This window comes from Osmia lignaria, chromosome 7 (assembly GCF_051020975.1).
Source record: "Osmia lignaria lignaria isolate PbOS001 chromosome 7, iyOsmLign1, whole genome shotgun sequence".
NCBI lineage: Eukaryota > Metazoa > Arthropoda > Insecta > Hymenoptera > Megachilidae > Osmia > Osmia lignaria.
In genome coordinates, this window is record NC_135038.1 from 9,683,085 (window position 1) to 9,696,023 (window position 12,939).

The 12,939-nt window shown below is 34.8% G+C and overlaps 3 protein-coding genes across 3 annotated transcripts; all 3 read right to left on the minus strand.

Moving 5' to 3' along the window:
- Positions 1-593: 593 nt before the first annotated feature.
- Positions 594-5,607, minus strand: LOC117604285 (uncharacterized). The gene is made up of 9 exons (XM_034324169.2): positions 5,388-5,607; positions 4,612-4,915; positions 4,249-4,524; positions 3,814-4,174; positions 2,655-2,892; positions 1,769-2,072; positions 1,326-1,601; positions 891-1,251; positions 594-768 (listed from the first exon to the last, which is right to left on the minus strand). The coding sequence occupies exons 1-9, from the start codon at positions 5,605-5,607 to the stop codon at positions 697-699; spliced, it is 2,412 nt and encodes an 803-aa protein (XP_034180060.2). The 3' UTR covers positions 594-696.
- Positions 5,608-6,539: 932 nt separating this feature from the next.
- On the minus strand, positions 6,540-8,933 carry LOC117604502 (odorant receptor 10-like). The gene is made up of 5 exons (XM_034324604.2): positions 8,927-8,933; positions 7,987-8,293; positions 7,523-7,798; positions 7,093-7,453; positions 6,540-6,602 (listed from the first exon to the last, which is right to left on the minus strand). Exons 1-5 carry the CDS (start codon positions 8,931-8,933, stop codon positions 6,540-6,542), a joined length of 1,014 nt encoding a protein of 337 aa, XP_034180495.2.
- Positions 8,934-10,112: 1,179 nt separating this feature from the next.
- On the minus strand, positions 10,113-12,459 carry LOC117604360 (odorant receptor Or2-like). The gene is made up of 5 exons (XM_034324322.2): positions 12,200-12,459; positions 11,643-11,949; positions 11,083-11,358; positions 10,650-11,010; positions 10,113-10,230 (listed from the first exon to the last, which is right to left on the minus strand). Exons 1-5 carry the CDS (start codon positions 12,417-12,419, stop codon positions 10,174-10,176), a joined length of 1,221 nt encoding a protein of 406 aa, XP_034180213.2. The 5' UTR covers positions 12,420-12,459; the 3' UTR covers positions 10,113-10,173.
- Between the last annotated feature and the right edge of the window lie 480 nt (positions 12,460-12,939).

Consider the following 12,939-nt stretch of genomic DNA (forward strand, 5'->3'; position numbering starts at 1 on the left):
CCAGTGTTGAAGTAACAATGTCCCCTAACTGAGAATTCTTTATAACAAAATTATACAGTGGACAGGAAGTCATGTACCTCTTTCACCACAAGCAACTTGCAATATTAATGTCACCACTCAGGTGCAACATTTCCATCGTTCATTTTTTGATACATAGTTTCAGGAATAGTTTATGCTGTAAATATAGTGAGGTAGCACGGGAAAATCCTTTCCCTAACTGGGATGCAACTTTTATAAGTCTAGAATAATACGTAGCTAGTAACCCAACTGGATTAAACGTATACTTAGCATCACGAAGGGAATAAAGGAGACTTAGTCTTTTGCTTCTTTCGCCAAGAACAGTGTTCGCTGGTGCTTTGATATGGCAAGTACTGTGATAGGTGCAAACTTAATTTGTGTGTTCTGTCATGGTGCATTGATGATTGAACAAAAGAGCCTGGGGCAATCGTGACCCAAGTTAACAAAACATATACAAAATTATTAATCCATAGTTGTATGTGTAATTTTTAAACGAAAAAGTTTCATATGTTGTAAAATAATTCTACATACAAAACTAAATTAAGATTAGTGCTTTCTACAACGTCCACCGTCCGAAGGTTAACTCATCACCTACAAATCTTGCACAATTATACAGCTATATTTTATTATTTCTTCCAAAGCTTTTTACAACACGGGAGAAACCATATATTCCCACTATCATAAATTTGACACTTCTTTCTCTTGTATTTGACGTAATAAAGCGAAATAGGAAGTGGCTGTATTAAATACCTGAAAAGAAGTTCCTATTTTATTTTTACGTAAATGCTGAAACAAATCAATTCATTTCATAATTTAACGAATGTACTTGAACAATAAATCATGAGGAATGAATGAAGAAAAAAACAACTTACATATGTTAGAGTATGAATAGACAATGTCTGAAACGTTAATGCCGAAATACTGCAGTACTTCTGCGATCTGAGGATTATAAGTAGAAGCTGTCTTCTATAAATCGGTGATAATTTATACCATGGTACATGCTGATAAACTGCATATCCTATTTCCTCACTTTCCTGCACCAAAATTTCACCTGGCCAGCACCATAATAAAAGTTGTATCATCATCGATGATAAGTAAGAGACAAATTTAAATAAATCAGCGCTTGAACCATTACTCATAACTGCGAATCCACTTAAACAAATCTCTATTCCACTCGTGAGGAGTTGCAGAAAAATGATGGGGGTTAATAAATCATTAACATCATTCACCACACTGTACAAAAGAAATGATACAGTTAAATGTTTGAAGTATAATTTAAATGTTAGAAATAGTATTTTATCGCTTACTTTATTAATCGTTGATGATGACGAATACACCTGATTAAATCTGTTGCCAAATTCCCAGAACGATCAGATATATAATTAGTAGAATGGCATCTTATTTCGATCCCAATATTATCGATCCACGTGCTGATTAGTCTGAATTGTCCAGATACGTGTAGGATTATGGTGACACACGTCGTATCTACGGCACAAATTGCGACGGCGCAAACCAAAGCTGCTAGGAATTGACAAACAAACGCGATTTCAAAGTTAGGCGATTCCGTGACATCCGTTCCATACCTAATGTTCAAATCCACACATCATAAATTCACACTTATAGTATTTATATGAAATGTGAAATCATTGGTATAACTTGAGAAAAGCAATTCTCATTTTTGAGGAAATCGGACCCATTCTGTCTCCTGTCTAGTTATGCCAATGCATAGAAAAAATGTTTGAAGTTTTACCAGAGATCAATTGGTAAATGTCGACCGTTATCACCATTGCCGATATGTCCGTTGCTAATACAATCCCAGGCTGCTGAAGTTGTGAACATAACCACAGTCATCGTCCCGGACGAATAGAAGATGATCGAATAAATTCGTGCCGAGTAAGCGAATTCTTCGTAAGATTGCCTTTCTTTAGGATCGTCAGTAGAGTCCCAGAGGCTTCTTAATTCTTTATACAATCTATATGATTTGTCTCGTCTTGCTACTAGATAAATTATTTTGAATAAAAGTTGTGCAAGGGTCATCGAAGTACACCCGACTCCTAATTAAATAAGATAAAATTCACACTATCAGAGAAAAGGCCCAATAGGTATTATATTATACCTATTATCAAGATACATGGAAGTCCCGCGCGTTGATTACCACAGGAAATTGTGTTTTTTAATATTTCATTAAATTAAATTTGTAAAGTCGATCACTGGTAAAATCCATGGCAAACAACGCATTTTTTTAGTGCAGAAAATATTTCTCAGTATTATAATAAATTTCATTTTATATTGCATTAGGAATTTAGTTTAATCTAAATTTCTAAATTAATTATGCTATCTTATCATAGGATTACAATAGGCTCTCGATAACTTGTCGCACTTGGAGCAATAGGGGAAGAAATATTTTGAAAAACAGCAACCTAACAAATGCCCCAACCATATAGCTAACTTGACACAGAGAAAATACATAAAGAAGAGAATAACAGAATATTTCCAGAACAATTCAATGTCTAAACAAACCACGTGTTGGGGCACGAGATTATAAGTGAATGTTAATAGGCCACTGCGAAAAAGTATCAAGAGTCAACTGTAAATTAAATTCACATTGTCCATCACAATTGATTTCATCCAGTTACCTGTCAGAATTTTCAGATCACCCCAGTTCACTGCAATTGCCAAAAGTCCCGGCACGAAAATGCTAATGGCAGCCAGTAAAGAGAATATGAACCGGAAGTATGCGAATATTTTGCTGGTGATCGAGTGTTTTTCATCGGAAGGCCACATGCCAATCACAGTGCACATGATCTTGTTCGGCAGTATGTAATAATCAATCGAGTTCCTCGGTAGTGTTTCCATGTTCTCCCTCCACACGAGCTTGATCGCGTGTCAAAGGGTTCGTTTTTTTCCAGTGTTGAAGTAACAATGTCCCCTAACTGAGAATTCTTTATAACAAAATTATACAGAGGACAGGAAGACACGTATTCCTTTCACCACAAGCAACTTGCAATATTAATGTCATCACTCAGTTGCAACATTTCCATCGTTCTTTTCTTGATACATGGTTTCAGGAATAGTTTATGACGTAAGTATAGTGGGGTAGCACGAGAACATCCTTTCCCCAACTGGGATGCAACTTTTATGAGTCTAGAAAAACAGGTAGCTAATAATCTGACTGGGTTATACGTATACTTAGCATCACGAAGGGAAACAAGGAGACATGGTCTTTTGTTTCTTTCGCCAAGAACAGTGTTCGCTGGTGCTTTGATGTGGTGCTTTGTTGAGGTGTCAGATGGGTGCACTGACGATTGAACGAGACAGCCCGGGGAATTCGTGACCAAAGCTAACAACAAGACATATACAAGAATATTAATCTATAATTGAATGTTTAATTTTTAAACGAAAAAGTTCCATAAGTTGTAAAATAATTCAAAATACAAAATTAAATTAAGATTTGAGCTTCCTTCAAGGTCCGCCGTCCGAACATTAAGTAATCACCTACAAATCTTACACAATTACACAGCTATATTTTACTGTTTCTTCAAAAACTTTTGCAGCATGAGAGAAATTATAGATTCCAGTTATCATGACTTTGACGCTTCTTCCTCTTGCATTTGACGTAATAAAGCAAAATAAGAAGCGGCTGTATTAAATACCTGGAAAGAAGTTTCCATTTTATTTTTACGTAAATGCTGAAACAAATCATTTCATTTCACGATTTCATGACTATACTTGAACAATAAGGAATGACGACTGATTGATGAAAAAGATTACATTTCACTTACATAAAATACTTACATTCGTTAAAGTATGAATAGACAACGTCTGAAACGTTAATGCCGAAATACTGCAGTACTTTTGCGATCTGAGGATTATAAGTAGAAGTTGTCTTCTATAAATCGGTGGTAATTTATACCATGGTACATGTAAATAAGCTGCATATCCTACTTCCTGACTTTCCTGAACCAATATTTCACCAGGCCAGCACCATAGTAAAAGTTGTATCATCATCGATGATAAGTAAGAGATAAATTTATATATATCGGCACTTGAACCATTACTCATAACTGCGAATCCACTTAAACAAATCTCTATTCCACTTGTAAGGAGTTGCAGAAAAATGATGGGCGTTAATAAATCATTAACATCATTCACCACACTGTACAAAAGAAATGATACAATTAAATGTTCCAAGTATAATTTAAATGTTAGAAATAGAATTTTATCGCTTACTTTATTAATCGTTGATGATGACGAATACACCTGATTAGATCCGTTACCAAATTCCCCGGACGATCGGATATATAATTAGTAGAATGACATTTTATTTCGATTCCAATATTACTGATCCACGTGCTGATTAATCTGAATTGTCCAGATACGTGTAGAATCGTGGTCAGACACGAGGTATCTACGGCGCAAATTGCGACGGCGCAAAGCAAAGCTGCTAGGAATTGACAAACAAAGGCGATTTCAAACCTAGGCGATTTCGTGACATCCATTCCGTACCTATTATTTAGATCAGATTCCATAAATTGACACTTATTGTATTTAAATGAAATATGAAATAATTGGTAATAATGTTTGAAGTTTTACCAGACTTCAAATGGTAAATGTCGACCGCTAACACCATTGCCGAGATGCTCGTTGCTAATATAATCAAAAACTGCTGAAACTGTGAAAATAATCACAGTCATAGTCCCAGACGAATAGAAGACGATTGAGCAAATTCGTGCCCAGTAAGCGAGTCCTTCGTAAGATTTCCTTTCTTTAGGATCGTCAGTGGAGTCCCAGAGACTTCTTAATTCTTTATACAATCTACATGATTTCTTTCGTCTTGCTACTAGATAAAATATTTTGAATAAACATTGTGCAAGGGTCGTTGAAACACACCCGACTCCTAATCAAATAAGAAAAAGTTCGTAGTATCAGAAGACAGGCCCAATCGTTATCAAAATACATCGAGGTCCAACTCGTTGATTACCACAGTAAGTTTTTTTTTTAAATATTTCATTAAATTAAATTTGTAATGTGAATCCCATGGCAAGCAACGCGTTAATTTAGTGCAGAAAATATTTCTCAGTTTTACACTAAATTTTATTTTATATTGCATTAGGAATTAATTTAATCTTGATAACTTGTCGCACTCGGGAATATAGGGGAAGAAATTTCTTGAAAACCCCAACCATAAAGCTAACTTGACACAGAGGTAAGAGATAAAGAAAGCATAACAGAATATTTCCAAAACAATTAAATGCCTAAACAAACTAGATGCTGGGGCCCGAATAAAGCTACAGTAAATTAAATTCATACTGTCAATCACTGATTACAATTCGAACATGCAAATTATTAAATTGATTTCATCCAGTTACCTGTCAGAATTTTCAGATCACCCCAGTTCACCGCAATTACCAAAAGTCCGGGCACGAAAACGCTACAGGTAGCCATTATAGAGAATACGAACCGGAAGTATGTGAATAATTTGCTGGAGATCGTGCGTTTTTCATCGGGAGGCCAGATTCCAATCATACTGCACAAGATCTTGTTCGGCAGTATGTAATAATCAATCGAGTTCCTTGATAGTTTTCTCATGTTCTCCCTCCACGCGTACCTGATCGCGTGTCTGTCGAAGGGTTTGTTTTTTTCGCGTGTAGCATAACAATGTCCTCCGGGAATTCATTATAAAAATATTGCAGAGTGGACAGTGAATTACATAGGGGAATGTAAAGCTTTTGCATCCTTTCTTTTTTGATTTATGCTTCCACGAATAGTTTATACTGTAAGTTTAATGAAGTGCCATAAGAGTATCTTTTGCAAAACAGGGTTGCAAGTTTTATAAGTTTGGTCTACGCGGACCTAGTACTGTGTATAAATGATTTATTGTTGCGAAGGGTATATAGGAGACTCGATGTTTTCTCCTCATTTTGCCGTGAACAAAGTTAACCAGTGTTTTCATATGAAAGTGAATAAAATACAGTGAACAGTGAGGATAATAAAAGACTATAAGAGACGGAATGCGAGAGTAAAAAAAATAATTTAAGTTAATTTTATAGTGAGATGTTTTTCTTATAATATAAAAATTACTTAAAATTGCAAATTGTGCAGTATACGAAGTCCCTTATAATTAAGTACAGTTAAATACGAATAAATAACATGCTACTTAGTGGGAGAAAATCAAGTGTGTGGCATATTTTCTCCTTAACGAAATTCCTCGATACATTCGAAATTCAGAGAGGTTTCGCTGACTTTTCTGGAATCAAAAGACAAATGAACCACAACAATAAGTTACTTGTCAGCAGAAGGGCCATAATGCCACTCTTCTTTCTACTAAATTTTGTTTTGATTTTATAAAATACGATTGCACATGGACACATAATTACGCGATAATTGTAAGAAATCAATGTAGAAGAAATTAAATTCTACTTGTTTTATTAGCTACAAATCACTATTCACACGAATTATATTTGATTATTCTAACACTGGCTTAACAGCAGTGAAATCATAGATCGCGGATATCATTACTGTTAAGTTGACTGTTCTTGTATCTGTCGTAACAAAGCAAAGTAAGAGGCAGCTGTGTTGAGCACCTGGAACAAAATTCTTATTTTGAGGACTATTTTATTTTTATTCAAACATAAAAACAAATTAACTCAATGATTAATAACTAAAATTATAGTAAACCTCTTACAGAAGGAGGAATTTCTAGGAAACGGAAACATAATAAATGCCTCTGACAGATAGCTAGCGAAAAAGCTCAGGGGCAAAAGTAATACTGAATTGCATTAATTAAAGTAGATGTGGTGGGCAGTAGGCCTCTGTGGCAAGTTAACGAGATAAAAGTTATCAAGGTCTACTATAATTAACCCTCGGACGACGGACCACAGGGTGAGCCCTACGATGGCGAACGATGAAGAGAGCCACAATTTTAATTTAATCCTATATTTTATATTATTTTCATTTTATAAATTTTACAGTGTGCCTTTAAGAGTCACTCTCCGTTGTTCAAGGGTTAAATAATAATAAAATTTATAATTAATTCTATAATTTAATAATTTGAGAAGAAAATTAATTACTCACTGCTGTTAAAGTATGAATAGACATCGCTTGAAAAGTTAATGCTGAAATAGTGCAATACTTTTGCGACCTAAGAATTACTAAAGAAAGTTGTCTTCTACAAATCGGTGGTAATTTGTACCAAGGCACATTCAAATATAAAGCGCATCCAATTTCCTGACTTTCTTGAATTAAAATTTCACCAGGCCAGCAGAACAGTAGAAGCTGTATCGACATCGATAATAAATAGGAGATGAACTTGATTAGATCATTCCCTGCATCATTACTGATAACTACGAATCCACTTAGACAAATCTCCACCCCACTCGTGAGGAGCTGTACGAAAATGATGGGGGTTAATAAATCATTAACCTCATTAACCACGCTGCAGAGAAATAATAATATTGTTAAAGTGCTGCAAGAATTTTATTATAAAATGATGGATGATGCTTACTTTATCAATCGTTGATGATGACGGATGCATTTGATCAGTTCCGTTGCTAAATTCGACGGGCTATTATGCGAATAATCCAACTGCCTGCAATTCATTTTGATCCCTATATTAATGAACCATGTGCTTATTAATCGAAATTGACCGGATAAATGTAAAATTGCGGTCATACACGTGCAATCCAAGCCGCAAATTGCGAAACAGCATGTGAATGATGCTGCCATTTGACCAGCGAAGATGATCTCGAAGTCAGGTGATCTTATGGAGTCTATTCCGTTCCTATATTAATTTTAATTCCATTTCATTTTAATCTCTGATACCTCGAAACATTCAGTCGATAAAGATTAAATTTCAGATGATACTTTTATTAATTATTCGTTTACGTTTTTTAACACTACTAATGTAATTACTAAAAAAAAAAAAAAAAAGAAGAAATACAGATTTCAGTTTAAAAGAATAAATTTTACCAGACATCATACGGTAAATGTCGGGTGCTCTCAGTACCATTGTTGGTGTACATGTCTTTAATGTAATCAAACGTCCCTGAGATCATGAACATGGTCGCAGTGGATATGGAGGACACGAAGAAAACTATGGTACAAGTCCTTGCCCAGTAAGCGAACATTTCGTAAGATTGCCTTTCTAGAGGATCGTCAGTCGTGGCCCAGAGACTTCTTAATTCATTATACACTGTATGCGCTTTTTCTTTCTTTGCGATTAGATAAAACGTTTTGAATACTAATTGTGTAAGGGACAATACGATGCACCCTGCTCCTAATTCGAGTAGAAAAAATCTACATAACTATATTTTAATATGAAAAGACGAGAGATACGAGAGATACTAATTAATTTAACATAATAGAAATTTACTAATTTAGGGCTAGTCACACAAATATTCAAAATCACGTTTATTACGACAATTATTTTGTATTCGAAGCGATGTATATTTGGTTAGGGATAAGTGCAATGGGAAGGGTGCCCTACTATTTTTTTTCAATATTGGGAGAGACCAAGAACTTAGAAAAAATTTCGAAAAGAATAAATGAAAGCAAAAGCTAGGGAAAGCCTAAAGAGAATCTTGAGATAAACTTAGAAAGAACCTAAGAGGAACCTAGGAAGATCTTAAAGAGAATACAGGACAATTTAAAAAAGAATGTAGAGAATTCCTGAGGGATCCATAGGGATATAGGGATGATCTAAAGAAAACCTAAGGAAAGAAAACCTTCAGATAGATTTAGAGAGAACCTAAGAGGAACCTAGGAAGGTTCTAAAGAAATTCTAGAGAAATTCTAAACACAACCCCACCATTAGCCCACACACGAATACCTCTCCAATGCATATCGTTTTAAACACTCGCATTGCCCCAACTAAACTATGAATTAATATTACAATATTTTTATAAATTACCTGTCATGGCCTTCAGATCATTCCAGTTTCTCGCTACTATTATAATTTCAGGTACGTAAATGAAGCAGACTATAATTAGAGAGAATACCAAGTGAAAACATACGAGTACTGTTCTCCATGTTGATGATTCTTCAATGGAGGGCCACATTCCGTACATACTGCACAAAATCTTATTCGGTAGTATGTAATAATCGATCGAGTTCTTTACCGGTTTTCTCATGTTCTCCCTCCACATGAACTTAATCGCGTGTCAGGGAATTCGTTTTTTTCTTGTGTTTCAACAACAATGTCCCCTAACTGAGAATTCTTTATAACAATATTACACAGTGGACAGGAAGTCATGTATTCCTTTCACCACAAGCAACTTGCAATATTAATGTCATCACTCAGTTGCAACATTTCCGTTTATTTTTTGATACATGGTATCAGGAATGATTTATGCTATAAGTATAGTGAAGTAGTAGGAGAACATCCTTTCCCCTACTGGGTTGCAACTTTTATGAGTATAGAAAAACAGGCAGCTGATAATCCGGCTGGATTATACGTATACTTAGCATCACGAAGGGAAAAAAGGAGACTGGGTCTTTTGTTTTTTTCGTCAAGAACAGTGTTCGCTGGTGCTTTGATGTGGCAAATACTGTGATAGGTGCAAAGTTAATTTGTGTTTTCTGTGATGGTGCATTGATGATTGAACAAGAGAGCCTGGGGCAATCGTGACCCAAGCTAACAAACTATATACAAAAATATTAATCTAAAATTTTTAACGGAAGGGTTTCATGTATTCGAAGAATAATTATTAAGGGAACAGTGTAAAGTTTTGAAAATGAAAATAATTTGAAATACAATTGGACCTCTCTCCATGGTCCGCCTTTAGAAGATTAACAGCTAATCTAAATTTCTTTTTGTGTCTAACAGGCGATTGCTAATCATCGTGATGACTTTTGGGGATTTCATCGTATGAAGTTGATCTACAAACTGAATTTTGTAATTGAGGATTACTTTAGACGCGGCTGAAATATCTAGCACCGAATTATTGCTGATTAAATCCAAGCATCACGTTGTTACTCATGTTTACGACCATCTCCCATGGAAGAAATGTTAGTATATCTATTCTAAATTTAATAAATTTAGCAATAAGGAAACGGTCGATTGAACTTTTTTCATTTGCAACAATTAATTATTTTAAGCATCGCGTACAAATCCTACAAAATTGCACATGTCGATTGCCATTATCATTACTTTGACATTCATGGTGCTTGCATTTGTCGTAATAGAGCAAAATAAGAGGCTGCTGTATTGAATACCTGAAACCAAATTCCTATTTTAGAATTTAATGAACTTTTATTTAAATGTCCAATTATTATAACTTCAACACATTGACCGTCACCGTAGAAGTTGCTCTATCTACTACAGTACACGATAATATGGAGTATAAAAAACATTTAAATTAATTTTTTATTATAATTCTGTCAGTTTATTATTTCAAATTGTAGTGTCATTTTAGTAGTATTCAGAATGGTATTAATTTCTTAATTTTTAAATTAACGAATAAGTTTATTAATTTAATAAAGTCTAACGGAAATTCCCGAATTTAGTTATCAACCTTATATAATATTTGACTGACAACGAATTAAATTCGTGGTGTCGGTGAACGTGTTAATAGAATCAGTTCTCTGATAAAATAAGCAATTAGCATAATAAAAATTAAAAATCAATTACTAACGTTTGTTATAGTCTGAAAAGACAGTCTTTCAAAGGTTAATGCTGAGATACTGCAACACTTCTGTGACCTTAATATTATAAGGAGAAGCTGTCTCCGATAAATCGGTGGTAATTTGTACCACGGTACATTCAAATAAGCAATATCCCCTATTTCTTGACTTTCCTGAATCAGTATTTCACCAGGATAACACCAGAGCAACAACTGTGTCATCATAGTAGTTAAATAAAATGCAGACTTGAAGAATTCAGCTCTCGTGTCATTAACAATCACTGCGAATCCACTTAAACAAATCTCAATACCACTTGTGAAGATTTGCATAAAAATAATGGGTGTTAATAGATTATTAAGCTCATCCGCTAAACTGTATGAAAGTAATAATATTAATCAAAAAATTAAAACAGAATTTGCATGAAAAATGATAAAAGATGCATACTTTATTACTCGCTGGTGATGACGAATACATTTGACCAAGTTTGCTTCTACGTTCGACAGATAATTACGGCAATGATCTGTCGGCTCAGAATCGCTTTCGATTCCGATGCTACTGATCCATGTGTTAATTAATTTAAATTGACCTGATACGTGGAGAAGCGTGGTCATACATGTGGTCTCAATACCCCAAAGTCCGGTACAGATCATCGTTGCCGCCACAAATTGGCAAACAAAGGCGATCTCGAATTTAGGAGATTCGGTGACATCTGTTCCATACCTAAATTGATATCAAGTACCTATTACAAACTGAAAACTTCTATATTTTTATAATAATTTGCATCTAATAAGGGAAATGAAGAACAATTGTGCAAATAGGGGTGGTGCCAAATGGCAGCTGACACCCCTTTTGAAAATATATGAATGGTTAAAAATTTAAGAAAGAAAAAACGGAAAGGGTTACAGGGAAAAGTAGAAAAAATTATATAAAAATAGGTGCACTTTATGATCGGAAAATGGGACTAAAAATAAAAATGAGATTTTAATATTAAAATCAGATTTTACCAGACTTCATACGGTAAATGCCGGCCTTTATCATTGCTATTGTCTGTGTAGTCTATTGTAAAGTAATCAACGGCTGCTGCAGTGGTGAAGATGATCGTAATACATGTGCCAATCGTGTAGTACACTAATGTACATATTCTTCCCCAGTAAGCAAACTGTTCGTAAGACTTCATTTCCTCAGGATCATCGGTTGAGTCCCAAAGACTTCTTAGTTCCTTATACAGTTTTTCCACTCTGTCTCTTCTGGCCGCCACGTAAATCAGCTTGAATATATACTGTCCAAGTGATGTTATCACGCATCCGACTTCTGATTTGATAACAAAAAAAGCATCATAATTGTATTGTATAAAATAACTATATTTGAAAGCTAGATTAATTCAAGTCCACTTTCCTTTCTTACCAGTCGAATACAAAAACAAGGGTGGTCATATATTTTTCTTATATAAAAATCTAAAATAGGTGTGTTAAATACATAAAATGCAATATAAATAATTTGGGATATATATGTCTTACCAATGTCGAAAGGGTTAAATTAATACCATGTAGTTTTCGATTACCTGTTAGAACTTTCAGATCACCCCAGTTCACCGCAACAAGCATGATTTGAGGCACAAAAATACTGCCGGCTGCCGCAATCGCCACTATGAGACGAAAATATGCAAATATTTTTCCACTAGTCGTATATTTCTCCTCCGCAAGTGAAGATCCGAGCACACTGCACAAGATCTTGTTCGGCAATATGTAATAGTCAATCGACTTTCTCGGTACCTTACTCATGTTCTCCCTCCAGGCGAATCTGATCGCGTGCCTGTTAGAGGGTTCGTTTCTTCTTTTTTCTTCTGGGTACACCCTATCAATGTCCCTCTTACAACAATATTACAAAGCGGATTGCGAATCATAATGCTGTATCCTTCTTTCATCAAAAGCAATTTGTAATATTAATACCACTAATCAGAGCTGCTTTTTCATTGTCTATTTTTTGAGAACTTCTTTGACGAATGGTTTATACTCTAAGTATAGCGAACCTGTATGAAAATATCTTTTGTACACCACAGATGAAACATTTATGAGCTTAGTCGATACGGAGCTTGTAATTTGAGTAAATTATTTATTGTTCGGAAGGGTACATAGGGCACTCGATTCTCAGCAGACAGTTTCTTTTCTTTCATCTGTAAGGACCTGTGTTCCGAGGTACAGTAGACATTGATAATATTATAACAAAATTGATTTGTGCATTCGTTGGTGGTATATTAGTGATAGAGTATTAAAATGTCAGTCATGAGCTGTTTCATCTCAT